Source organism: Micropterus dolomieu, linkage group LG04, assembly GCF_021292245.1.
Source record: "Micropterus dolomieu isolate WLL.071019.BEF.003 ecotype Adirondacks linkage group LG04, ASM2129224v1, whole genome shotgun sequence".
Taxonomy (NCBI): Eukaryota; Metazoa; Chordata; class Actinopteri; order Centrarchiformes; family Centrarchidae; genus Micropterus; species Micropterus dolomieu.
This window is the reverse complement of record NC_060153.1, coordinates 30,497,104-30,524,793: the sequence shown is the minus strand read 5'-3', so window position 1 is coordinate 30,524,793 and position 27,690 is coordinate 30,497,104. Positions and strand designations below refer to the sequence as shown.

The 27,690-nt window shown below is 43.3% G+C and overlaps 1 protein-coding gene across 2 annotated transcripts in view; it reads right to left on the bottom strand.

The window, feature by feature from the left end:
- Positions 1 to 4,021: 4,021 nt before the first annotated feature.
- Positions 4,022 to 27,690, bottom strand: part of LOC123969775 (E3 ubiquitin-protein ligase DTX1-like) — a 28,498-nt gene continuing 4,829 nt past the window's right edge. For both annotated transcript variants that reach the window (XM_046047438.1, XM_046047437.1), the window contains exons 3-12: positions 19,632 to 19,846; positions 18,581 to 19,470; positions 8,619 to 8,680; positions 8,335 to 8,496; positions 8,066 to 8,127; positions 7,805 to 7,971; positions 7,558 to 7,711; positions 7,354 to 7,443; positions 7,152 to 7,250; positions 4,022 to 7,033 (exon numbers count right to left, since the gene is read on the bottom strand). In XM_046047438.1, the coding sequence (XP_045903394.1) occupies positions 6,902 to 7,033; positions 7,152 to 7,250; positions 7,354 to 7,443; positions 7,558 to 7,711; positions 7,805 to 7,971; positions 8,066 to 8,127; positions 8,335 to 8,496; positions 8,619 to 8,680; positions 18,581 to 19,470; positions 19,632 to 19,846 (2,033 nt within the window). In that variant the 3' untranslated portion in view covers positions 4,022 to 6,901. The remainder of the gene's footprint in view (positions 7,034 to 7,151; positions 7,251 to 7,353; positions 7,444 to 7,557; positions 7,712 to 7,804; positions 7,972 to 8,065; positions 8,128 to 8,334; positions 8,497 to 8,618; positions 8,681 to 18,580; positions 19,471 to 19,631; positions 19,847 to 27,690) is intronic.

Sequence of the window (27,690 nt, the reverse complement as noted above, 5' to 3'; positions counted from 1 at the left end):
ACTACCCCACCAGAGCACTGCGCTCCCAGAATGCAGGGTTACTTGTGGTTCCTAGAGTCTCCAAAAGTAGACTAGGAGCCAGAGCGTTCAGCTATCAAGCTCCTCTCCTGTGGAACCAGGTTCCAGTTTGGGTTCAGGAGGCAGACACCATCTCCACATTTAAGAACAGGCTTAAGACTTTCCTCTTTGATAAAGCTTATAGTTAGGGCTGGCTCAGGTGAGTCCTGAACCATCCCTTAGTTATGCTGCTATAGGCCTAGACTGCCGGGGGATTTCCCATGATGCACTGAGCTCCTCTCTCCTCTACTTTCTCTCCCTCTGTATGCAACCTCATCCCATTATTGCATGTTACTAACACAACTTCTCCCCTTTCTGGTCGTCCCTCTCCTCTCTCCTCCTATCATTTCCTGCAGGTGTTTCTGGCTCTGGAGCTGTGGAGTCTGGATCTGTGGTTGCGGGTCACCTGCTGCTACAATTGTTTTTACAAGTCCTATCGTTATTATTGTTATTATTATCAGTAACATTACGGTAAATATCTGTACCATTATTCATTTTCAGTCTGAACCACTATTGCCTTTATTGTCTGTGCTTCTGTGTGGATATTGTGTAGGCAGCTCCCCTCTACCCCTCTCTCTCTCTCTCTCTCTCTCTCTCCTTCATCTCTGACTCCTCTCCATACTGTCTTACTGTGTTGAAACCCAAAATATTTACTTGGCAAAACATTACTATTGTAACAGTAGCACAGTGTTGTAGGACACAGGAAAACAAAACCATAACCACATGTAAACCAGAAGTATCATTTTTAGACACAAGTGTTTGTGCGTGTATTTGTAGGGGTTAGTGTGTCAGTATAGTTACTGGTAAACATTTACAGTTTGTTTCACACAACTATGTGCCATAAACACATCCCAAAATGGAGCATTTGCAGAGAGCGGGTTGCCACTCTATTCTCTATTAGACAAATCATCTGCCAGCTGAGATCATTTTAATTATCTAAGGTCACTTTAGGCCTACGTTGGAACCATAGACAGTATAAAAACTTGAAACTGACCTTTTTCTAATAAGGAACAGAGAGGGGCCTTCCCTCAGAGACCGTGGTGGCGACCGGTGGTTGGGGTGGCAGCGACCAGACCACAGAACTGGCTACAACCCCTGCTGCCTTTGCATCAGATGGCAAACACTTTTTTCATAATAGTAAATTATTGGATATACCATTTACACAATGTTGTTATAAATTGAAAGCTCTTTTGTCTTTCATAGGCTTATGTGTACATTTCCATACAATGTTCTAGAGTGAAAGTAATCTGCCAAGAGTGCGTTGTAAACACCAATGCAGTGTTGAAACAGAGAATTTATTTGGTAAAACATGACTGTTCAAAACAAAATCCATCAACATATGTAAACCAAAAGTATAATTTTTACTTTGATTGGCAAACAATGATATTATTTATTTTACAACACTGAGCTGCTGAAATGACCAATAGATTATTGCTACCTGTTTCTGAAGGTTCAAATTGTGGTCGCCGCTTTAAAGCCACTCAAGTTGGGCTGGACTCTCAGTCAAGTGTGGCCCTGATCTCATCAGAGATGGCTCTCCTTCCTGCTCTTCTTTGCCCTCGTCCTCCTCCTCTTCCAACTTGTCCTCGTCGTCGCCTCCTCCTCCCCTTGCTCTCTGTCCATTGTTGGCATCCATTGTTCAAAACATGTAATCTGACTTTGACCTATTAATAGGTTTATTGAATCCTAAAGCAGTGATTGGTTAGTGATCATTAAAGCAGTTAGTGTTTGCGCATGTGAAGAGTGGGTGTGTATGACCTGGTGAAGAAGTGTAGCATTTTCATTTTCATTGGTTGTGTTTGGAAAAGGAAAGCAGGTCACTTCCTGGTAGATTTTTGCGTCCCAGTCTGAAGAATTGTATGCAGTGTTTTGAAATAAGTGTTTGATGCAATTGAAAACTGAGTGAAAGGCTGAGAAACAGCTTATGGTTTTGGATATTTGAGGTGTAGTTTTGCTCTTAGAGTGAGAGTCTTCAAAAATCGTGTCACATGTAAATATTTTGTGTGTGAGCAGTTGTAAAAAAAAATAAATGTTATGTTCATCATGTGAAAAGGTTTCTGAAGGGGAGAACCACAAGCAACATTACTTAAGCCTAACCAGTTTACCCCAACCAGTTTTTGTACTGTTGTTTTGAATTTCTCTCGTCAGTGTGTCAGACTGTGTTGTAGTGTGTGTGTTTCTGAGGCCTTGTGTGTCATGTCTGAGGGCAAAGTTTGGTTCTTCAGCAAGGCTAAATGGTTTTGAGTGGAGAGCTTCATTTTGACCTGAAAATAGGATGTTTGGGGAAGAAAAAGAGGCATAATTTCAAGAAATGTTTTAAGCAATTGAGAAAAACTGTAATATAATGGTCCTGTGGTGGAAAATAAGTAAGTGAATTTACTCAAGTACTGTACTTCAGTACAACTTTGAAGTAATTCGTACATTTTCTGCTACATTATACGGTTTAGAAAAAGCTAAGTTCTTTGTACACAGCCCTGTGAGCCTAGAGTTTTGAGAAAAAGAGGCATAATTTCAAGAAATGTGTTCAAGCAATCATGAAAAACTGTAATAAGTGCTATAGCAAAACAAGTATGATTAATAGCAAAGTTATGTTGGCTCTGACTCATAATTTTCTTTAACTAAAGTGTCAAGCAGAGAAATCTGGTTTTTCTGGCCACAGACGCTGAGAGGTGTTTCTCCCTGAGCGCTCTGTCCTTCACATTCTCCTCCTGCAGGGGGAGCTACAGGAGCAGCAAAACCTTTTTTCTTATGTTTTCCCTTTCTTCACCTGCTGTCTGCCCAGTAATCAGCCTCTCTCACACAGAAACATGATCTGTAGTTAATTTAGAAGACTTTTCACATCAGGGGAGCATGTTTAGGTGACACTTGGCTTAAAAGCCTCAGCTGACATGGAAGCAGACTTTGTAAACTTTTTTAACTAAGTGCTATCAGACTAAAGGCTGTGTACAGAGCCTCCAAAGAAATTATCTTTTTCTAAACTGGTTATTAGTAATGTTGCTTTTTCACAAGATGAACACAACAAAAAGGTCAATCCTTAGTGTACAGTACCCACCAAACAATAAATTATTCTGCCCCAGCATCCCGTCTTTGGTCTGGGACAGGCCAGAGATTCTTGTTCTCCACCTCCTCCTCCTCGCCCCTCCTCCTCCTCCTCTCTGGTGTCCTCCATGTCCTCCTTCAGATTTCTTTGGATCCATTGTTAACAAAACTGAATGAACTGACTCCGGCCCTTTTATCTATTTACTGAAACTTGTGATTGGTGCGTTATCAGTTATGACTGTTTGTGTTTCCACCTGGGTAGCTGTGTGCTAACTGAGCTCAACCTGTGCTGACTTGAGTGAACAATATCCAGTGTCAGTGCTTTCTAAATGACCGTTTGGCGTAGGCAATGAGAAATGAAGGGAGTTGTGTGTAGAGTTTACAGAAATGGGTGTGCTTTTTGAAAAATGGAGTTTTAGTTCAATAGCCTGCTTATAGTATTTAAGCAACTGAGGAAAAACTGTAATAGTTAATGTACATTTTATACATCTTGCACTTGCAGCAGTGTGTGTATTTTCATGTGGGGTCCACCCCACCGCCCTCCCATATCACCCTGCTAAAACCTCTTGCTACCCCACATACACATTTCTAGATTTAGCCGTTTCTGTTATAGTTAGGAAGGTTATTTCCTGATGTTAAGTTTCAACGAGTCGGCACTTCCTCTCCTGAAAGAGAGCAGGTATGACTGAGACTGACAGGCCACAGTTCACAGATCATATCTTGATATTTAAAGTGGTCTTATAATAATTGTGGAAGGGCAAATTATTGATCCACTATTGGATGAAAGGAGCGGCGGAGTAAGTGTTAAGAGGAAAACTAGTAACCTCAGAATCCCTGTTAAGCATCTACAGTAGAACATATTAAAATCTCCCAGAAGTTTCACTTTCTCCAGCTGTTTCTGGCTACTGAAATTAGAACAAACCAGCAAGTTTCATTCCGTCTTTATTTTTTTCTTGTATTAATCACTCATACTCCAGCAATTGTTCTGCAGTATTTACACTTTTGTTCTCACGTGGTGATGCTCACTCTCCCATCCCAGCACATATGATCACAACCCCCGTCATAAAAAAAAAAAAACAGACGTCTGAAGGAGATATCGCCTTCAGTGGGGATGAAGGATAAAAATCCACATTTACTGAAATGGTGAATTACGCTCACGGCTGTTTGCTACATTGCTCACATGGCTTCAGACACAATACACGGACACACCTTTGACCGCTGCAATAACAAAAAGCATGTCCAAATCAGACTCGGTTATAGAAATAACCAGTAATGCCATTTATTTAAATTTGTTGTTCACTGTTTAGAAATCAAAGTCAAAGAAAAAAGACTAATTATAATCAACATAAGTGACTTACTAATCATACAAAATCAGCATTTCCAGAGTCATTGTGCAGTGTTTGGGCCAAAAGCACAACACAAGAGGAAACTGCGATTTTATAACGTTTGAGTTTAAAAGAATCATCATTTTCATCATGACACCGGCACTTGAACAATTCTGCATGTGAGCGTGAGACTAAAACCAAAATATCCATCAACAAGTCTGCCATGAAACCTTCCAGGGTCACAAATGTTGAGAGCTCCAGGAGGCATTAAAAGGCTCAGTGCAGAAGAGCGGCAGGACACATGATATGTAGAAAATACCCTCACAGGAGAGAGCAAGTGTACAAGGGTTAGACTTGCTATTAAAATTCATTACATTTCACACTCAGATAAAAGTCTACCATCAAATTCCTTTTCCAAAGAAAAGATGATGCAAATCAGCTTAAAGTCTGTACACAATGACAACAAGACAGCGTTCACCGATCCCGTCTCTGTAAACCAGCCGTAACAAAATGAAAAAGGGAGGCAGAATTAACACAACGGAAATGTACAAAATGAAAAAAAAAAGGCAATTTACTCTATAACAGTATCAAGAAACTGCTATTAAAAAGCAAAAGTGTAACTATTTAATATTAAAAACATAATAAAGAAGGACAGGGAGTACCGTCACACACACACACACTGTGATAAGGGGTTTACAGACCCAGCTCAGAGACCGGGCAGCGGGCTGAAGGTCAGTCAGGATATGAAGAGGAGATCTCGGTTTACCAGTCCCACTGTCCTTGACTGGTTGTCAAGATAGACCAACTAAAACTAAGACTTTTTTTCTTCTTCTCAGTACTGTGTGTTTGTGCAGACCAGGCCCACGACCTCTGCTGCAGGTCTACCTCTTGTCCTCTCCATCCTCCCCAACCTTCCAACCCCCTGCCCAATCTGAGGGTCCTTCATGGCTGTGAGACCAGCCAATTACCTGCCAACTCTGCCAATTCTCCCGGGCGCCCTCCCATTTTGTTTGTCTTCCCATAATTCCCTCTAATAATTTGCATGGCCCGTACACAGATCCAAGTTTTGGATGTTTGTCGCCCATGTCGCCAGATCTTAGGCACTGAAGCAAGTCAATTCTAGGCAACCTAAAATGCTCATATTCACCGGGCTTTTCTTCACATCCTCACATTTTCTCACAGGCGTTACGACGGAATCCACTTAAACCATATGAACCGTCAAAAGGGACAAAAATAAAAAACAAAGATAAGTAAATACTGGTACCTGTTGAATCTAAGGTTAACTTGGCTCAATAGTAAGATTCCAAATAGGCCCAAAATAGTAGGCCTCCATTTGGTCTTTTGTCATTTCACACACAATCATAAACACACAGAGCCTGGGTCATCAAGTCAAAAGTAAGAGGTAAAGTATGGAATGTGTTAAATGGGTAAACGTAACACAGGTGGATAACTCATAGCAACGTTTTGATTTGTTCTGGTAGCTGGAAGGCTGAGGTGCAGTTCATCAGTATCACCACAAGAGGGAGCAGCAGCACTAAACTTTCCCCACAGAGCAGCAGGTGGTTTGAACAAAGCAGCAGTCTCTCTTCAGCACTCCTGGTTTCCTTCTGTTTTTAGCGATAGCTTAAGCACCTGTTAAGTACCATCCAAGTTAATTTTACTCTACTCCTATCCTACGCTACATTCATCCACCATCTTTCCCTCTTTCTAGTCCGTTATTCCTGCTCTCCTTTGTCTGTCCCCTCCCCCACCGCTGCAACCTCTTTCCTTCTTTGTCCTTCGTCCTCTCAGTGTTCGTTGAACTGCTCTAACATGTTACCATCTTTCCTGGTTACTCGTAGTACTCTTTCGCTAAGTAAAGTAAACGTGTTGTGGCCCTAAATATTAGTACCGATTCATTCTTAGACCGCGGTTCAGACGGAGGCGCCTCGATATGCCAATCCTCGCGCAAAATCGGCCGAAACTGAATTGCTATTTCTTGCCAGATTCGCTTGAGGGGCGGCGAGTACAGACCAGACACCAAAGCTATGGCCTCAGATGGCGAGGCGTCCTGTCTGAACCCTGTCAACATTTAGTACCTAGCTGGCTATTAGCTGAAACCATGAGTGCCATCATTGTTTCTGCGGGTTTTTTCCCCTCCTCCTCCTCCTCTGCGCTGCTCGTCTTTCTCTGTGCTGCAGCTTCCTCAGACTCCCTCCCACTTGCGCTGACCTGCTTGCTTGAAAACTGGGAAGTTTGGCCAGACTCGCACTGACAGGCAAACGCAGCAGTGACTCAATCAACATCTTGAAAAGTGGTTCTGTCTGCAGAACTAAATCAATGTCCTTTTAAGTGCTGGCAGAGAGAGTGTGTGTGTCTCGGTCCAGGACCTTTTCCTCCTCCGGCTCCGGTTATTTTCATTCAGGCCCGCTTCTCGTCCTCTACTCCTCGCTCTCCCTTCCACCCTTCACTGCTCTCACACGACGTCTCCTGCTGTCCTTTCACTTTTCCATCAGTCCGTCGTCCTCTGTGATGCCCTGAGCTCGGAGCTCTTCCAGGACGTTGTCGAGGTGTCCGGGGTCGGGGAAACCGTGGCCTGTCAGGTTGGAGCCAAACTCGGTCTTATGGTGGACCTTGAAGATGTGAAGAGCAAAAAAAAGTGTCTCAGTCTGACAACAAATCTGACGTGCGTACATCTCAAACTGCAGTCAAACCAAATCCATTCTTGAGTTACGGTCTAAGTGTGTGTACCTCGTTCCAGATGACGGTGTCAGACTCTCCTGTAGTGCTCGAAGTACCGACTGAGAAGATCAACCTGCGGTCCCACGCCACCAGGAGCAGTCTCAGTACCTGACGGGCAGGTTTGGGAAAAGGTAAGGACAAAAGGTTCATTTTAAAAATACCTTAAAAAACAATTCTGTATTACATAAACTGATGCTGAAATTCTGTTTACCTTGCGTCCTTTCTCGCTGTCTGGGAGGTAGCAGTGTCGGGGAAAGCCTCTGGCAGTGAAGGGCTTCCCTGGGTTCGGATGCTCTGGTCCCTGAAAGGAGAGGATTAATATTAGTAGGCACTCACGCTAATCAACCAAAACTGACCGCGTATTACCTCATACGAGAATAAAACTACTGCCGTCAGCCCGCTTCTTCTTGAGTACCTGAATGCCTGGCGGTATGTTGTAGATGATGCGTATGGTTTTGCAGTCAGGATGCCCTGGTAGAGAGTGAGGGATGACGTGGTACTCCATCTTCCCTGCCGGTTGGTTGCCTGTCTTCACGCCATAGATGGTTTTACAGGTGGGACACTGAAGACTGTGAAGAGAGCAGAACGTTGATGGATTATACGGCTCGTCTGTGAAAACGGTGAGACAATGAAGAGTAACGATGTCTCTGTCGCTGACCTACCTGCCGTCCTTGTTGCCATTATTATACATGGCCACCAGACACTGGAAATGGTACTGGTGTCCACACTGTGCCAGTCGCCCGACTGACTCCGCCCGAGACACGGGCCCCACCCCTGGACCTTTATATCCAGATGGACCCCCCAACGGCTCCATACAGATGGTACAGTCCTGGGAAAGGCAAAGAAAGCCCATCATGAAAACCTCATCCCTCTGGATCATTTAGTGTGAGAGTGTCGTGTGAGTTAGCAAATACTGCTCGTACCTCCTCGGGTGGACTTTTTACTTTCTGCAGGTACTTCTTCACCACCTCCTCCGGAGTTTTACCTGCAGAGAGAAAGGAGAGGGAACAGAAGGATGAAGGGCAAGAACAAGTCCAGGCTGTTGGTGAATCATTTCTGAAACCGACTGCATGAACGCGATGATAAACACACTTTAAAATCAGGCACATGACGATGTACAGGATTTAAAGATGGAGACAGATCACCTAAAACTAATAAACTACGGGGTTCCCGGGTTTCTCTGAGTTCTTACCCTTGCGCGCCTGTTTCTTGGTGGTCTTCCTGCAGCAGTGGCCAAGGCCTGGCACGGGTTTGATGTCACTCTTGCTGACAGGCGGAGGGTGCAGCACGAGTTTAGGGGGCCTGGTCAGGCACACGGGCAGCGCGGCAGCACTCATCAGGATCCCTGTGATCCCTGAAATACAGCAGAGAGGAAGTCTGGCTAGAAGACACGTGTGAAATTCCCAAAAGGAAACAAATCAAACTGTCAACTTTCTCTGTTTGTGAGCAGTGGCTGGAAGAGTGTGTGCGATTTACCGGCCAGTGCAGGGTGAACGGGACTGGATCCATTGAGGTTCTTCACTGGGACGGTGGGTACGCTGCAAGAGAAGACACAAGCTATTCAGTTCATGTGTTTCCGCACTTCCCCACAGGCTTACAGTGACCGTCGAGTCCCACCAGGCGCGAGAGGAAACCTGGAGACTCCACCCAACAGATACTCACTTTGAAAAACAGATGACTGTCATTTTCACACTCGGAGCTAAACCAAAATTCACAAAGACAAGAGAAAAAAAAAGAGACAACAAGCGAATGATACTGGCTAAATAAATGAGAGTCCTGTCAAATATTATCTGTTTCTTACAGAAACTTCCAAAAGGGACAAAACTGGAGGAAAAAAAAAGGATCAACAAATGTCTCTCCCTCTGTTTCTTCCCTCTATCTGTTGTCTCAAAGTGTACTACTTTGTTCGGCGGTTAGAGAGCGTGTGATTACCCCGGCTGTCTGTGTGTGTGTGTGTGTGTGTGTGTGTGTGTGTGTGTGTGTGTGTGTGTGTGTGTGTGTGTGTGTGTATTTATAAGAGCTAATCCAAGGAGTCACCATCTGCTTAGTGAGCTCAAAGAGATGGACGTCACACAGCTGCTTGCTGGGGATTTCCTGCATCGTCACAAAGTCCCTCATCATCATCATCATCTCTACGTGACAAACACACTCCCAGACTCAGGTCATTTGTTTTTATGGAATGACACAGAAGTTTACAGTCCAGTATATTTTTAGCTTTCACTGGAGCTTCATTATTATTATTAAATTTGAGCTGTACTCTTCTAAATAAACACGGAGTCCCGATACATTTTGGTGGCTTACAGGTTATATATGTGGCTCTGTTCAGACCTGTTCAGGAATGCCTTCCTCAGCTTCAACTTGCTTTTCCTCCATTAGGAATATATAGAGCAGCTAGCCTGTTGAAAGCTTGTGAGCGTCTCCAAACACATCGAGGACGATAAAGATATAGGATGAGTTTTTAGGAGCGGGGCCCCCAGCCTTGTTTTGTCTTATTAGTAATGGCATAGGGTTTTTTTTGCATACTAAACTAATTAGCATACTACTACTTGAGTGTCCAGGGCCCGAGAGAGTCCGGTAAAGTAAATTACACATGTCCATTTACTTTTAATGGACACATGGTAATATGTTTTATACTTTCCGTGAATATAATCCAATTAATCTTATTTCCATCCTGTACAGACGCCTTATTTTGAAAACCGGACATTGTCACATGTGTTTCCTCCTTGCGCTAAATTCATCCAGTCCGACCCGGTTTGATAAATATTGTTGTATGTGGTTCTTGTCTTCACAGCCTCTCTTCAGGTCGGACTCTCACACTGCAGCACTTGTCTTTGTAAAGAGACAAACTGACAGGATAAAGTCTCTAACCTGCCCGTCAGCTCGCTCTGGGCCGTTTCAGTGGATTCACCATAAAGGCTTGAATACGTGTGCACTCCAAATTTAGGTGCGGCTATCTTAATCGAGTGGAGTGGATGTGCAAGGAGACAATTCAGCAGAACAGCGTCTGCAAACGGCGATTTTTGTGTCTTTCTCGGACACTTTAAAATGCTTCCACACTGCCGTCATGTCAAGGTAATTGTTCGGTAAAATTTATTTGGTCTTTTGACTTATTAGGCCGAACGCCAATAGTGTTTTTTCTTTTGCCATTTTCGGCCGATTAATCTCGGTTGCCGAACATTCAGCGCATCCCTGAATGATACTAACTATCATTGTGGGAGATAGTTTACGCTGGCCACAGCTGCGCTTAGTCCAAGTTTTAGATGCTACAATAGGTGTATCTGCTGTTAACTAAATGTGAAGATCAGCTCTTTATCAAGGGAGCAGTGGAACCCAAACAAATCTCCTCCATAGAAAACGGCTCCATTTAACACAACAGCGCTCCACCGATTGAGCCCCTCTTATCACCTCACCTCATACTAGCAGACTGGAGCAGGCGGAGCGACAGACAGAAGGACAGAGTGCACTGGTGATCTGTTGTTTCCTGTTGTTGGTTTAGCTGTAACAGGCTTTCTATCAGCGCATTAAGCAGCTTTTTACTTAACCCCATCTCAGAGAAACATACGACACGTGAGTGAATGACTCACTTGAATGAGTGTGTAAGTCTGCGGCGGTATGGATGAGGGAAAAGTGTGAGTAGAACAACAGTAAACATAGAGGGCGAACGTCAGAAAGCACGGATGTACTCTGCCATTCAAACAAATGAATAGATGCAGGTGATACTGATCCGCTGAGAGCTTCTAAACACACACATACGTCCCATGCTAACACATCACAGGTTGAAGAGAGACGAATAGAAAACTGATACACAGAAAACACTGATGGGTTTCCTCTCTTGCCTGCAGCTATGATACAGTCGATTATAAGGTCGGGCCGATAGACGATGCCGTCGTCCATCGGCGATGGCTGACAGGTGGTCGATGGTCGATGGACGAACAAGCGTCGTAATTGTAAAATCCCCCCCGGCAAAAAAGAAATCTAAATTTTTCGCATTATATCGCCATTTGAAAGCAGGTTTTAATCAAATATCATCACTCAAAAAACATATCCCCACATGCTCTTAGTATTGTATACACACCGACCAGCCATAATATTATGACCACCTGTTGCTCAAATCCTTACGCCGTCCATATTTTACTGCTTCAAACATCAACTATGAGGACAAAATGTTCTCCTGCTGCCTGATATATAACACCCACTGCGGCTCCATTGCTACTACTATGTTTTTGTTTGTTTGTGTGCGTCATTACATGGTAGTTTATGTATGTATACATTTTTTTTTTTGTTGAGCGTGTTGTCCTGTTTGTTTTGTCCTGTGATTCTGATTCTTAGGATGTTTACAGAGAACAGGTACAGGCCTCTGCTCTGTCCGCCCGCTTATTTGGAAGATGACGTGAAAGTGATGATTAAGTCTTAATCATCACTTAATCATGATTTAAACGTCATTTTCTTATAGGTGGATATGTTCCTACATGTTTTGTCAGCACAGTCAGAAATTTTGGGCTGTGCACAGAATCACCCTCATGGGCTTGGACAGGTGACAAAATGTCTGTCATGTGAAGTCTCGGATGAACAAAATCTAGGTTTCTACCTGTCATAATAAAAGCAACAACTCTTCTGTAAGTGATAGTGTGTCAGTCTGTGTTGATCCTCTCTCTGCTCTACGTCTATTGATCTTGCTCAAATTAGTGAAACAGATCTGCAGACCTACATTGACAGTACAGCAGTCTTTCCTAGTTTGTTCAGAAAGGAAATAATCGCCTGCCACATGACGGTGTTGTACATGTAACAATGTCACACCTTGGCCTCGTCCCCGGTCAGTCGGAGACCAGATATCCAACAACCAAGTAGTGAGAATGCATGGCCGAGTGTGGCGACCATCACGTCTTCATCACATCACGTTTCCATCTATGTTGATCAGATTAGTCTAATCCTCGCTCCGTAGTACGAGAACTCTGCCGTCACATGTTGTCACAGTAGTTTTAAAACAGATTTTAAAACTTGTCAACACACGATGGACGGACAGACGACCTCCTCTGTTATAAATAGGCTGCCTGCTGAAACACCTAACTCTGGATGATGACAGTCTATTCATATTTAACAGGCTGCTGCATTAGCACGAGAGGCTTTACAGTATGAGGTAAGGAAGAGAGAGGGGGAGTGTTGAATCAAATCTGATCCTGGATTAGCTTCGTGTAGCTCATTAACACACTTTCCAGCCGCCTCACCGGGGTGCTGAAGACACACACAGCTCACCACTGTCTCTAGATCACACACATTACAAACAAACAATAGATTATGAAAGTACTAAAAACTATCAAGTCAAGTACTTATTAGTACTTATTAGTTCTCTTAGTTGTGGAGCTGGTTCGTCAGGTGAGGTGAACTGCTTTGCGTGGTGAAACTGATGTGACGTCATCAGCGCTGTCATCAATTTAAATCACAGAATTAACATTAATTAAGAGACAGCTGCTATGACCAGGCATTTTGATAGTGATAACAGAATCATTCCCATCAGAGCTCAGTTAGTTTTGCTCAAATAACAATATGGCTGCTATAAACAGTTGATCGAAATACTAAGGAAATGGCAATATGGCCAAGTCAAATATCCTAAACGCAGGAGCTGCACTTTCATGATCAAGGTAAAATATGTCGCAACATGCCTTTGTAGATGAAGCACAGAGATGCACCGGCCTACAAATCGTGTTCTCCAGAAAAAAGGGAACGTGTTTGTTTGGTACACACCCCAGCAAAAACACTCCAGTAACAATCCAGCAGCCACACAAAAGCAAAGACACCAGACAGCAGAGACAACTGTACAGTCAAATCTGTCTGTCCTGGTATGCGTCACATGTGTGTGCGTTCATGTTAAACTGGTCTCATTCTTCTCCTACATTCGGGGATCTCCGTTTTGCCCAAGGTTTCATTCTGCATACTGTATATTTCCTGACAGAGAAAGTGTGAAGTATCTGTTCCTCTCTCTGTGGTCACAGCTCCCTCCACGGGCTCACAAGGAGCAACCTGTGAACTAAACAGGTGCCAACACCTTCTCTCTGCCCATTTCTTCTCCCTCTCCCTGATGAATTCAGACTTTGTCTCTTTCTTGCACCCCTTCCTGCTTCATCTGCTGTTCCTCAGTGTGCCGTCTGTGCAGTGTGCCCTCCCCTCAACACACCAATTTTCCCTTTGTCTCATTCCTAAAATCCTTCATCTGAGAGAGACACACATTCTTCAATGCATCTCCCCTTAGGATTGTCAATATTTACTGTGTGAGAGAGAGAAGGACAAAGTGTGTGTGTGTGTGTGTGTGTGTGTGCGCATTTGTTAAATGCCTTCACAGCCGGGCATCTCAGCACATGAGTGTGCGTCACCTCCCTCTCTCTTTGGTGTTGGCCTGATTTCTTGCACAGCAGTGTGATAAAACTTTGACAGTTTGCTGACTTGTTTCTTTGTCTTATATCCCCCACCCCATTCCCATAAGCCCTTGTCTTGGGTGCTGTCTGAGTCTGAGACTGTCTACACACACATATATAAATGAACACACCCCACCCCTCCTGACATTTGTGCCTGTCTAGGGGTAGCAACAATGCTGACTGGACCAGTACCATTGTCTACCTCTCCCCCACCCAAAAAAGGTTCTCTATCATGAATATCCTGCCAGTTCAGCACTGGCATCTATATGATGAGACATCCCCCCACCCGACCCCCAGAAGCCCACCTACCATAATAAATACTACGAGGATACGCTTGTGAGTAAAAGTGGGAGAATTATGTTGAACAAAAAAACTCTACAGGCTGCTAAAGGTAAGTGGAACCTGAGAAATACAGAGAAGCAATGAAATCAAAAAAAAGAAAAGAAATGGTAGAAAAAGAACATAGAGATGACTGCGCAGAGCGAGAGGAAAGAGAGTAGAAAGTAGAGAAACTAGCAGAGGCTCTGCATTGTGCTGCTAATGCGACCCAGGCTTGAGTAATCCAACAAAGGTTACTGTGGAGACCAACAATGAGGCTCTGAGGGGCCCCGACTGCTGAGACGCGACGGGAGAGGAGGGAGAAGAGGAGCCGGGGTAAGAAAGGAGGGGGCAGGGAACAAGCGACCGGGTGGAGGGAGGGGGGTACTGCCAACAAATCTACATCTCTAAACCGTCTGACTTTGCTTTCAGTTTGAAAGTGACTGTCTGTAGGAATCCTATTTTTTTTTTGTCTCAAACTTATAATGCATCACTTCCTGTGCAGCGGCAGGCTTTTTCACAAGAAAAGAAAAACCCACACCTGTTTAAACCAACAAATGGGTAGGCTTTCATGAAATGGTTTTAATCACTGATCCATTTCATGGAACATTGGAATATATTATTATTCTAGTTTTTTTTTTTTTCCCCCTGGTTACACTACTGACAAATCTGTTTGAGGGAGTTGAGCTGTGACCAGGAAGTTGATTAAAATCAGCTTGTGCGGGTTAATGAGCAATACTTTCCTCTTCTCGGTATGACTGTGAAGCTGGAAACAACAGCAAGTGCAATCAGCCATGAAAAAGTGCTCAATTATGTTAAGAAATGTCCCCATCTTAGTTTAGCTTGTTAGCATGCTAACATTAGCTCATTTGCACTTGGTGATTTGGTCATAAAGTATCAGAAAAATGGAAATGTTGACCTGATGGATATTATGTCAGTAGGCTTTGTCCTCTGGGGACCATGAATGTCCATCCATCCAATAAATTTTAATATTTCAGTGTGGACCAAAGTGACCGAAGACCAACAGACAGACATTGCTTTCCAAAGAGTCTCAAATATGTTTGCTGTATATGTTCATCTTGGTAAATATCCCCGATCACTTCAGCAGCTTTGAAATTAACTTGATACAAAGCTTGAAACAGATCCTGATTGCTAAAAAAGACGACTGTAAGACAGTTTAAAACACACCGTACCATGGATATGCAGGGCAGCAGGTAGAGAGAGAGTTGTTAAAAAGATTTAGTTGGAAGGTTTTAGCTCAGAAGAAAGTCAGAGAAAAAAAACAGATGATGAAAGAGATGAGAGGGAAGAAGAGGAGGAGGTTAGGGCTAGAGAATGATTAGACAAGAAGCAGGAGTTCAAGCATGCTTGGAGAAAAGGACCCAGAGAGAGCATTGGCTGTTTGGCAGAGGCTGACTTTTACTCCGAAGAAGTCAAACTTGCATTTGCAAAAGTCAATTCACGGTCACCTGCAAGTGGTCAGCAATGTCAGCTGGTTAAATACGTTTCTGTACTTGTGTTTGCAGTTGACTTCGTCTCCTCACACTGTCTTGCCATCAAATAAGAAGACCTCATGTTGCACTGACTGCACGGGGTCACAGACCGGACAGCCTTTGTGAATGCACTTAATTGGATTTTGTTGGTATGCTGCTGGCATTGAACATAGATAGAAGTGTGAAAGAACGACGCAAGAAGACAAAATGATCTTTGTGTGCTGTTGTGACATCTCACTATGATTGTTTCCCACAGTGAGATTCTCCTTTTGTCAGAGAAGTGGGCTTACATGCTTGCACATTTATTTTTTTTGTTCATCCACGTTTAAAAGTAAATTTAAATTCAGCAGGTCTCCACTGTGGCTTCTAATTTGAGACGGTTATGTGGGAGCCACAGTGGACCCCTCACAGAGCCGCTCTTTGCTCAGACCTTTGCACCATGCATAGTGTTGTATGCATTAAATAGCTTTAGAGAGGGAGGTACTGCTGACCCATGGCCTACACACTCATTCCCCCGTCCTCTCCCTCCTTCCCCCTCTGCTCTACAGATGCCACTTCACAGATGGACAACACACGGAAGGTTCGGCTGACTTTTGACATACACCCCCACATACCCACATATTCCACAGAGCAGCAGAACATTTTATAACTTCAGATTGGCCTTGCTTCCATTTCTCATTAAGATTATTTGAATTCTCTAATCTACATTATAGTTACATACATTTGTACAAGTGTTTCAAATTTTAAGGTCACCAGAATTCACCGCCTGCTAGTACTGCTGACACATGAATGGAGGGCGTCTACCACTGAATCCCTTTTGTCTCAGTATTTAAAATTCTTCTTCACTGCCTGTTAATCTGTCACCTTCATGCAACATCACTTTTATGTCTGTTTAGGGCATTTTGCTCAGCAACCCAAATATTTAATTAAATAAAATTACAACTTCAATGCTAAACCGGTCTGAAACCCAAAGATCCAACCAGAACGCAACAGTCAATCCAGTATTAAATTATTTCATTGACTCTTGCTAAAAAACAACATTATGCAGCTCTCTTCATTGATCTATCCAAGGCTTTTGATACTGTGGATCACGCAATATTAAAACAAAGACTTTCAATGTCGGATTGTCAGAACAAACAGTCTGCTGGTTTGGAAACTATCTATCAGGTAGATCTCAGTGCGTGCAGGTAGATGGTCTCACTTCCAGCCCTCTTAGTGTATCCAAGGGTGTGCCCCAGGGGTCAGTGCTTGGACCACTCCTATTTATATTATATATCAACATTCTTGATCAAAATGTCTCTAAAGCAAATTTTCATTTCTATGCTGATGATACTGTGATATACTGCTCTGCATCTACACCAAACCAGGCTCTTTGTCAGCTACAACTTGCTTTTGATACTGTACAACGCACCTTGTTTGATTTAAAACTTGTTTTAAATGACGACAAAACTTACGTTGTTTTTCAGTGCAAAATCAAAGTCACAGAACCTTCCACCCATCACTACTTCTCAGGACTCAGAGACTGATTCTGTATCTCAATACAAGTATCTCGGTATCCTAATTGATCATTCGCTCTCTTTTAAACCTCACATTCAGCAGTTGGCAAAAAAACTGAAGCTGAAACTGGGTTTTTATTTTAGAAACAAGTCGTGTTTCTCCTTTGAGGCCAAAAGGAGACTTGTTGCTGCCACTTTCATGTCAGTGCTGGACTATGGCGATATACATGCATGCATCCTCTCAAAGCTTGAAACTGTTGGATACTGTTTACCATGGAGCTCTGAGGTTCATCACAAACTTTAGAGCACTTACTCATCATTGCTCCTTGTATGAGCGGGTTGGTTGGTCTGCATTGTCCATCTGTAGACTTAATCATTGGCACATTCTTATTTACAAGGCTATTCTTGGTCTGCTTCCCCCATACCTACAAACCTACATCAAAAATAAAGGCAGAGGAAGATATTGTCTTCGTTCTGAGGACTTATTATATCTGTCCCTCTAGTTCGGACTGCGCTTGGAATCAGCTGCAAAATGTCCTGAATTTTCAGGAGACGGTTTCACTGGTTGCTTTTAAAGTACTTTTAAATGACATGGAGGCTGTACACACTGGCTGTAGATGTCACGATTGATTACTCGGACGATCCTTGTTGTTTATCACTTGTGGTAAATATATGAAATTTTGATATTTAGTTGACCTTGTAACTCACTATTTATTCCCATCATAAATTGTTATATTTTTTACGTTTATGTTATACGTTTTACGTTTATGTTATGTGTTTTAATGTCTGCAACCTTGTTAACTGTGCTGCTGCCTGTCTTGGCCAAGACGCTCTTGGAAATGAGATTTTTTAATCTCAGTGAGTTTTCTTTCTGGTTAAATAAAGGCAAAATAAAATAAATTAAAAGGTATGCTATTGCTATTATTTGCATCTTGATCTGATCTGCAAAATAAAAAAGGCTGCCACAACGTTGGTCAACATTAGGATATAGACCCAACGTCGTGGACCCTTAATCTAAATTTAAAAACAGCAAAGCAAAGGTACTTTGTCACATACATATAGCAAGATTCAACTTCTGCATTTAACCCATCCCTGAAGTAGGGCTGGACAATAAAACAATAACAATAATATTTGCAAGATAATTTAATATAACAAATGTTCAATAAAATATTCAATAAACATTTGATTTCATTCACCTGAATCATGCATGACTTAGGACTTTTTGTTAATTACGATGTTTATTTTGTTGAGGAAACAAGGACTGAAAAAAGCTTTCAATTAATTTTTCCTCATGTATAAGTGTTGACCATAAAGAAGAGTTTAAACCACAACCGTCAGTTTCTTCAACTTTTACTCCCGGTCAAAAATCAGCCTTGAAACTTATCTTGATAATTATCAATAACGAAAGATATTAAACTTTTTATCGTGATATCATGTTGGCCATATTGTCCAGCCCTACCCTGAAGGGAGCAGTGGGCAGCCACTGTACAGCGCCAGATTGAAATGCAGTGTCTGGTCAAACGGCACTGACTGGAGAACCTACCTAACACGTTTTTGATGGTGGAGGAAACCGGAGCAACCGACAACACCAGAAGCTGACCCACCTCTAGCACCATCATCACCTTCATCTTCCTCAGACCACGTAAATAACTATGAAAGACCTTTATTGAAGCTACTGGTCAGGGTCTCTCTGTCTTGTTGTGTGTATGTTATTTCCTTACCCTGATGCTATGAGCGCTCTGGACTGGGCCATTGCGATCCTCTGTAACGCTGGTCTGCTCAGCCCGGCTAAGCTTGATCTCTGCGGCAATGGGGCATGGCACACTGTTGCCACGGACGATGGCGTGCGCTGCGGCTTCATCACCACAGGCGACGGAGAGGGCACAGGAGAAGGGGGCGTGGTCACCCTGTTGGCAGGGGTAATTAATGTGGCGGTTGGCACTGCGTCGTTGGCTGAAGATGTGGAGAGCTTGGTCGGAACGGGAGGAGGGATCACATTTGGGTTGGATGATGGAGGCTGAGGAGGCGGGAGGGATGGCGGAGGGGGCCGGTTGGCAGGCGAAGAGATACCCATAGAGGAGGTGCCAGCGGTGAGGGCGGCCAGCGACTGAGCGAAGAGCTGGGCGTTCCTTCGTGGAGAGGCAATGTTTTTGGAGATGGCGAGGCCGTGCGGCAGTGTCTGATAGTAGTTGGAGTTGGAGTTGGAGTTCTGCTGCTGTCCTCGTCCCAGAGTGGCTGATTTAGATGGACTCAGAGGTTTGGAGGTGATGGGTGCTGAGTTCTTGGGCCTCTGCATTGTTAGTGAGCGTCTACTAAGAGTCTGTATCCCTGCTCCTCCACCCCCTGATCCTCCTGTGTTGGTCTTCACACTAAGGACCAGCATGCACTGCTGGCAGGAACAAGGGTGGCCCAGTCCAGTAGCTGGTAAGCCCCCATTAGGGTAGACAGAGCTTCCAATCCCCATGCTGGTCCCTGACACCCCAACACCCAGCAGGGCTCCTGTTAGGCCTCCACCTCCTCCTTTGGGTACTGGGAGAGGACCAGATACTAAAGGGAAGGCCATGTCAGCACGTCTCTGAATCCTCCGACACCTCTGGCTCTGTCTGTTCACCTGCAGGAGGTCGGAACAAAACATTTTGGATTACTAGTTTACCTTAACACATCACATGAGGAGCATGTCACGGCGTGAAAGCTCACCCATTTGGTAACACATGTAAAAGTATGGAAGAAGTTGATTTTATCATGATGTCCATGTAAAGAATTTAAACACACCTGTGTCATGTTCTGAAAATCAATGAGGTAGCAGAAGCCAAGTGGTGTCAGGTCGAGGCAGGGCTGCTGGCGGTTGTGGGCGTTGTCAATGGCGATGGCGACCTCCATGTCGTAGGGCGTCCACGTACCCGCATCGTTTTCCCACTCCCATTGCCAGCCCTGACCAGGGGCCGAGGCCGGGTCATAAAAACTCCTCCGCACCGGACGGATGGTTCCTGAAATAGAGGAAGAAAAATAAAAAATGTGTGTTTGTTAGTTAATTTGTCCCAATAACTCTCTTCAATAGTTAATTTATATCAACTCCATATTATACACAGCAGTGTAGGCTAGACAATGACTTCTATCACAAGCAGCTCAGCTTTTACAATCATTTTTCTTTTACATAAATCCCCCCTGGTGAAATCCCAGGAAAGTATGAAAAAATACAATACTGCCCAAGCCTACTGTATAATTTAATCAGCGTCTGTTGTTACACATTTAGCTGCATGTCCTCTGAAAACTACATGTAAAACTCTGAATTGGACTAAAATGTTACAGTAAATCCACAGATTGAACATTCTGGGCTTTGGTTAGCCCCTTGCTAAGAGGGGTGAGGCTGACAGCATCTACTTTTCAATTCGAATCCTAAAACCACCTCTGAAATGAGAACAGATGGTAAAATTTTGATTGTAAACTTCAACTACAAAGTACTTGATTAAAAGGGTCAATTTGGTATTTTGAACCCTGGGGCCTATTTTCACACATTTTGGGGTCAAAATGACCGGTAGGTACAGAAAGTTTCTGTGCTGTAGATGTTTCAGATGGCAGCTGAACTGGCCGCTGTGCCCGTCAAAATGACGTCCACATAAAGGTGCTTCGTTTTGTCCTCGACAGGCTCAGACTGTTAAACCAGGTGTCTGATAACATCATGGAAAGGATGCCAACGAGTGACTCCTGGTGACACAATGTTTGTTTTTTTTAAACAGGAAACTGAAGTCTCGCTCAAGGACAATTCTCTTGTGAGAGGTGAGCTGTTGCAGGAAGACGACGGTGGAAACGTAAGTCAGATTTGGAGAGAGGCGTTTGTTGTGTGAGGGGAACGTTAGGAAATAAAAAAGTCTTGCGAGCAGTTTCTCAATGCACCCAACAAACTCGTTCCCACCGGCGTTAAGCACAGCCCTAATTACAAATGCTGCAAAAACTGAGTTGGTTGGGTTTCATTTGCATGAAGAACTGAGACACAGGAAGGGCCTTTTAAAAAGGTCCTGACAATACGGTTGTGCAACAGCAGTGTGACACTTGTGAGTGTAACTGTTTGCAGAGCACTCGCTCTTTATCTCACAGTCGTCTTAGTCAAATTACACTGACAAAGGCACTACTAAACAACCTAAGCACAACTGAATAAATACTCAAAAATACAACATCTCTGCATCCCCAGTGAGTGGGAGGGGTTGGAGGAGGGTCCCTAAACCAACCAACCAGATTCTGCTTCAGTCTCCAGGGGTAACAGGCTATTCAGTCGATGCCAGGACAAAGAGAGGAGGGCATATGTGAGTGTGAGAGTGAGTGAGAGACTAGTACAAAGAGGTGATATTGGCAGAGTGGCATCGGCACACAGACATCAAAAGGAAGGGGTTGAATGGAGGAGGTGGGGGCTTTGTTTGGTGTGGACAGAGAGACAGAGAGAGAACAATCAAAAGAGATATCACCCACTGTATTGTTCGGTATGTCTATAGTTGTACAGTAGTTCATTTTCTGGAGGAATAACTAAAGAGAAAATCCTAAATATGCCACTAGAGCTCTTCGGAGAACAAAGTCTATGTTACAGGAAGAGACAGACAAATATACGGAGGCTTTAAAATGTGAGGTAAAGTGTTTGTGAAAGTATATGTTCTCTGCTGAAGGAACCCAGCGCGGCAGGGAGCACTTGACCTGCTGATTACCATGTGAAATTGAATTTCTCTCTCAACTCCAGAGAGAATGAGTCCATTCACAGTCAGACAGACAGCAGTGCAGCTTGGCTTCAGTCTGCTGTTTGTCTGAATGTGCTTTCCCGATACGGGGAGGAGAGGCTGTTCGTCCTGGCGGCGTCGGGACAGAGGCAGCTCCACACGCAGTTCCCACCATGATGACCAAAGTGTAAGATGCAACAATTTTGTCCCGACATTTTAGAAAGAACTTGCACGATGTAATGAATGTATGTTTAAACCACAATTACACAGTATGTCATTTGTGTTGATGAACCTGCTGTGGACACAAACAGCTTAAAACCTGTTTGCTGCATTAAAGGTGTCTAGTCCAAGAGGGAAAAAACACACAATTGTATTATTTTCTTTGTGCAGGTATGAATACAGCAAAAAAAAACCATTATGGGAACGGGAGTTGTGTGTTCAGAATGACTCTTCTTAACTATCAGGTCATGGTCTTACCACGAAGAGGACAACCTGCCTTTGCCTTCGTCACGGCGTGGGATCAGGAACCTTTGTATGTATATGCGCCTACACAGAGAAACCAGGCTACAACTTCAAAACCCAAAGACTCTACACGCACACACATACACACTCTCCCTTAAATCATCTAGTGAGCACACTGGGTGTGTGTGTGTGTGTGTGTGTGTGTGTGTGTGTAAAATCATGTGTTTATGCGAATGTAGGTATGCTAAGGTGTGTCTCATATCTACAAATGAATCAACACTTATCAGATAAAAATGACAGTTCCAGCTGTAGGAATGTGTAGTTTTGGGTTACATACATACAGTATTGTGTGCATGTCTGTGTCCATGGAAATACAGCAAAAGCTCTAATACTGTAATCCTCACAGTACCACACCCCTTCCAAATTTTTTCATCTGTTCGAGCCGGATCAACACAAGGCCCGCTGCTGCTCAAATGACGCACACAGTTGGAATCAAGTGCAACATGTCTGGGTGTGGACGCGCTGGATTTATGCAGTGGTCAGACTGCGTGTGTTTGGGCGTTAGTGCAGGGTTTTTACAAAATGTACCCATTTTTTAAAACATCGTTAATCTACTAAAAAAAAGAAAAAAGAAAATAGAAAGTCATTTAATGAAACCAAGAAAACGATCACTTGTTCTGAATAAACTTGACACATCTGGAAGGTAAAAGAATTGTCGTCATGTTTTTGGAAAGGAACTAAAAGGCACAAGTTATCAGGGGAAATATGTGTGAACATTAAGGAGTAGTCAGGGCCATTAAAAGAAAGTGTATGAGAGAGAGGACAAAGAGGCCTGAGGCAGGTGGAGAAGGAGACTGACCATCTGGTCTGTATTGTTCTCTCTACCACTGACCCCTCCCTGCACGTGCACGCACACACACATACCCACACACGGCTGCAGAATGACCTGCACATGTTAGGGTGGGGTCATACGTCATGCATGGCAGGATGGTGTTTGTGCTCCTCTCACTTCTCATGAAACCCCCAACATCAGTTAGTCTGTGGAAAAATTCAGCAGCCGGGATGAGCCAGCGCTTCCACTTCCGCTTTGTTCAGCCACTTCTGTGACTGTAACAGTGACTGCACATGTGTGTGGTGCACGACTCCATTTCACACAGGTGTTTTGGCCACAAATGGTTATAAAAGCCAAACACCAAAAACAACAGGTCTCATGCACACGTTGATTCACTCTTTACCTGCATCATCCTCACAGACTCTGCTTCTCCCACCAGCCTGCTGTGTCCCGGTGAGAAAAGTGCCTGAAGCTCTCTCAACCGCTCAACCACAACCAAATGAGTTTGCGCACACACATTCGTTTGCTCTTTAAATGGGAACATTTTCTTGATCACTGTTGGTCCATTGCCACTGACCACATTAAAACATGTAAAAAAAAAAAAAAAAAAAAAAAAAAAATGCATTTAAATATGTAAATAGAATAAATGCAGTTTAATGCCTACAGCTGGAAGTTGTAAGACTAATGAAAAACAATACTGTTTGATTAATCCATTAAAAAGAACTGTTAGGTGCTGCCCTACTGTGCTTTTAATGCAACGATCTGGACAGATTCTGCCGCGTTTTGCTCAGATCTAAGGAAAGAGCCTTGCCAATGGAGCTTATTGACCTCCGTAATGTCCATCTCTGAATCTACTCATGTCATAAAACAAAGAGACGCTGACAGCAGTAGTGTGTCTAGCAGTTACAGTACAGAGAGGCACTTAACACACTTCTACTCAGACACACAACTTTGGGCTTCCCTGCCCATCAGACTTTCCTAAAATCAGCCACCAATACCAAAACTTTGTGATCTCATGCCTCACGTTTCTTCCCATTTCTCGCCCTTGGAAATGTACGTGTCCCAGTTTGAACCCGGAGTGATTTCTGGCCTAACCTGAACCCAGCCCAAGACAAATTGGATGAAATTGCTGCTAGTTTCCCTAATGATAACTAAAAGCACTTCACTTCAAAAAGAATCAACTAATCCACCTTTAACGGAGGCTTACGGGATGTTGGGGCGGAAAATATAAAACTTATACATAATATGTGGGTATCATAGTTTAATATCTAAAATGAAAATGACATTTCACACAAACAACAGAAAAATCCGAACTGATCTTGAGGCTGAAACAGAGAATAGAAAATCAAGTCCAGAGGAAACTGGATCTAAAGCAGCGGGATCGTGTTTTCAAAGGAGGAAGAGCGATTTGAAAGTGCATGAAACAAGAGAAGAACACGGAGACTGAAACAGAGGATGAGCTCACAAACGATCTAGAAGGTCAAGCTGAGTCACCAAGACAAATTCTACCAGCGCTTTCTACTCTTTTTATTAACTTCTTTCAGACAGTTTCCTTTTGTCTTCTTCACTTCCCCACGTTCCTCCTTTTGTCTTCTCTTTCTCTTTCTTCGCATTAGTATATTTCCATGTTTGTCACAAAGTTTGCGTTGCCTTTTGTTTCCTACATGAATGAACACCCCCTTCATTCACCAATCGCTCCTTTAAAGCTATATTTCCATCCATCTGTCAGGACACTTTTACACCAGCCAAAACATCAAAAGCTGCTGAATTGATACAGTGCAGTGTCTTTCTGCATGCCAGCCATATCTCAGATACACTATGTAAAAGGTTCTTCTGGTTGAAACTATTCGCCAATTATGGCCAAGGGTGACGCAGCTATTCAGTTCAGTAAATCAACTTAAAAGGGATATTTAGCAATTTATTACTGCACTTTATTGAAGTTGGGGAATTTACATAAGACACATTTTAATGACGGATGGTCCAAATCAAAGCAGCATTTTTTTGCTCCCTCTAGAGCTGCACCACGTAAACTGAACACGTAAACGTTAACTGCTCCTGTCAACTACTAACACAGCTTCCCTGTGGGCTGGAAATGACAGACAGGACAGACACATAACTCACTGCTGACTGGTTGGGGCATCTATAGGTTACCAGTTTAATGATAAACCAAAAGTAAAATTCCTGATGGTTAGTATTAACGTTTCAGAGTTTTCAGCCTGAAAGTCTGAAATGTGGTCGTATTCTGGTTTTTCTTAGAGTGCTGAGGGAAACTTGATTTTGAATGTTATGAGTCATCTCCTGACCAGCACCCACTACTTCAAAGCAAGGTGATTTAACTTTTAGCCCACAGCACGATGAGGAGACTTGGTGGAAAATGTCGTGGTTTGTCTGTCTGACTTGCTAACAGCTTGTAAACTGTTGTTCTGCTGCTGTGTGCGTCGTGTGTCTGCAGACTCTATTCGCCCACTGCACCTGATAACACAGTCACCCAACCAACATATTTTGTTTATTAAAAATCTGCTGGTCGTTGAATTCGGTTGTAAAAGTGTTCTAACAGGAGAAACGCTGCAGACTCCTGTACAAGACTTGTCTGTATTTATGTCTCATTGCAGTTACGATCACTGTCTTATTAAGACTCATTTGTATTTATGTAAATTGTGCATGTGGTCACTGCATGTATATGGTTTTCATACATAAGGTATTGGCTACAAGCAGAAAGTGCGCAGCGCTGCTAATTCTATTTGTGGTTTTCAGAAGAAAACTGATGATTTCAGCACATTTTAACAATACTGATAACTGTCATCATTTATAAATCGCACCATCAAACCCCAATTCATTTCCATCTATCTGGCTGTCTGTCTAGCTAAACACACACTTTCTCTGGCACTACTTCTTTCCATTCTTTAGTTTTTCCTCTCCCTTTTCAGTCTTTCCATTTCCATTTCTTTCTGTTGCATTGCATCTCTCTGCCTCCCCTGTGAGCCACTCTAAACCCCGTCACATGAGAGTCATCAGCCACAAGCAAAAGAACTTGAATCCTGTATGTGTGTGCTTATGCAGGGTCAGTATTTCACAGCCTGGTAATGGAAAACATTTTACTGGTTTGATTGATGAAGTGTGAGGGTGTTAATCAGGGTAAGTTTAGGTTTGGAGTAATTCTGAGGCAATCTGTTGTTGCCGCCCGTAGCTACGGTGGGATCCATGATACAGGAACAAACAGTGACATAAATATTTCTTGACATCTTCACAGGCTTTCATATATATATGTCTGCTGCTTGTGTGCTTTGTGAAGCAGGCAGTGAGTGATGTCCCCCACAGGCCTCACAATAACAGTAACCCAACATGCAGAGTTTCACAACAACAGAAAAATACAAGAAAAGCTGCAGAAGGGAGCTGAAAAGAAGGTAGACAAAAGCGAGTGAAAACAGAACTGGCTGAGATATTGAAAGCGGAGAATCAAAAGAATAAAGTCTTGCATAAAAACCGAATGTTTTGTGGAACAAATGAAAACCTGGATGTATTTTTTGTGAATATCATCGCCCAGAGATAACGTTTACAGGCAGCACAAAAAAAATTTATTCCTGCAACATATATTGCAATGAAAATAATCAGAACATTTCACCAGATCCATGCAGTGTAACCATAACTGTCATCACCTGGGTACTTTAAAAGTCTATCCTCTTCTACTTCTACCACACTCGGTTCAGCCCTCTAACACCCCTCCACAAATCAGTGGCGAGAGAACACATGCAAACTACAAATGGACTTGCATTTGTGTTATTTACATGTAATCTGCCATTTCTACTGATGTTCAAATGTAATCTGAGTGTTACAGGCCTCCCACCACGGCTGAGGACTGTAACACTCTCAAACTCAGGCAACAGGTTTATCTATATGCGGGCAAGATGTGAGTACAGATAGATCTGCATACTGCAAGTTGCGTGTGGGTGTGTTTTATGTGTTAAGTGTTTCTTACATTAGGGCATGATCCAGCCCCGTGACAGTGGGGCTGCAACTAAAGATTATTTTCACTGTCGATTAATCTGTCAATTATTTCCACGATTAATCGATTAGTTGCTGGGTCTACAAATTGTCAGGAAATGGAAAACTAAAACGTCGATCAGTGTTTCCCCCCCAACGCCCCAAGGTGACGTCCTCAAATGTCTTGTTTTGTCCACAACCCAAAGATATTCAGTTTGCTGACATAGACAAATAAACAACCATCACCAGAAACCGCTGATAATGGGAATACACACACACACACACACACTCAAGTGTCGCCTCGCGCATTGGGACACCTCTAGCATCCACGCTACATTTATCTGTGACCATGTTTGACTTTGCCTTACCTGACACTGTGTATTGAACTTCTGTATAAAACGTACTAACGTGAAACGTGGGAGGGCTTGAAAAAGCTGGCGTAATGACGAGACTTCCTCACAGCAGTATTGTGGAATCTCTGTTTATAAAGGGTTACTGTTTGCTTCCACTCCCTCCCCCTTTCCTGTCACCACAATCCAGTGGATTGAATCCACCCCCCGCTCTATCGTCTATGGGTAGCCCCCCATACAATCCCTGCCTCCCCAGTACCATGACCCTAACACCCCGGGGCATTGTGGGGGTCGGGGAATGTGTCTCCTTCAGCAGGACCAGCTGGAACGAGAGCAGCAACATGCTGCAGGAGCAGGAAAAAAGAAAAATGCCCCTCAAAGAAACTGATGAAGGTCCCATGAAATAGGAATGTATTTCTCCCATGTTTACCAACATGGCATTTACATAGGCTTATTATAATTTATTATTCTTCTTTTTATATGTCTCCCATTTTTTGTTTTAA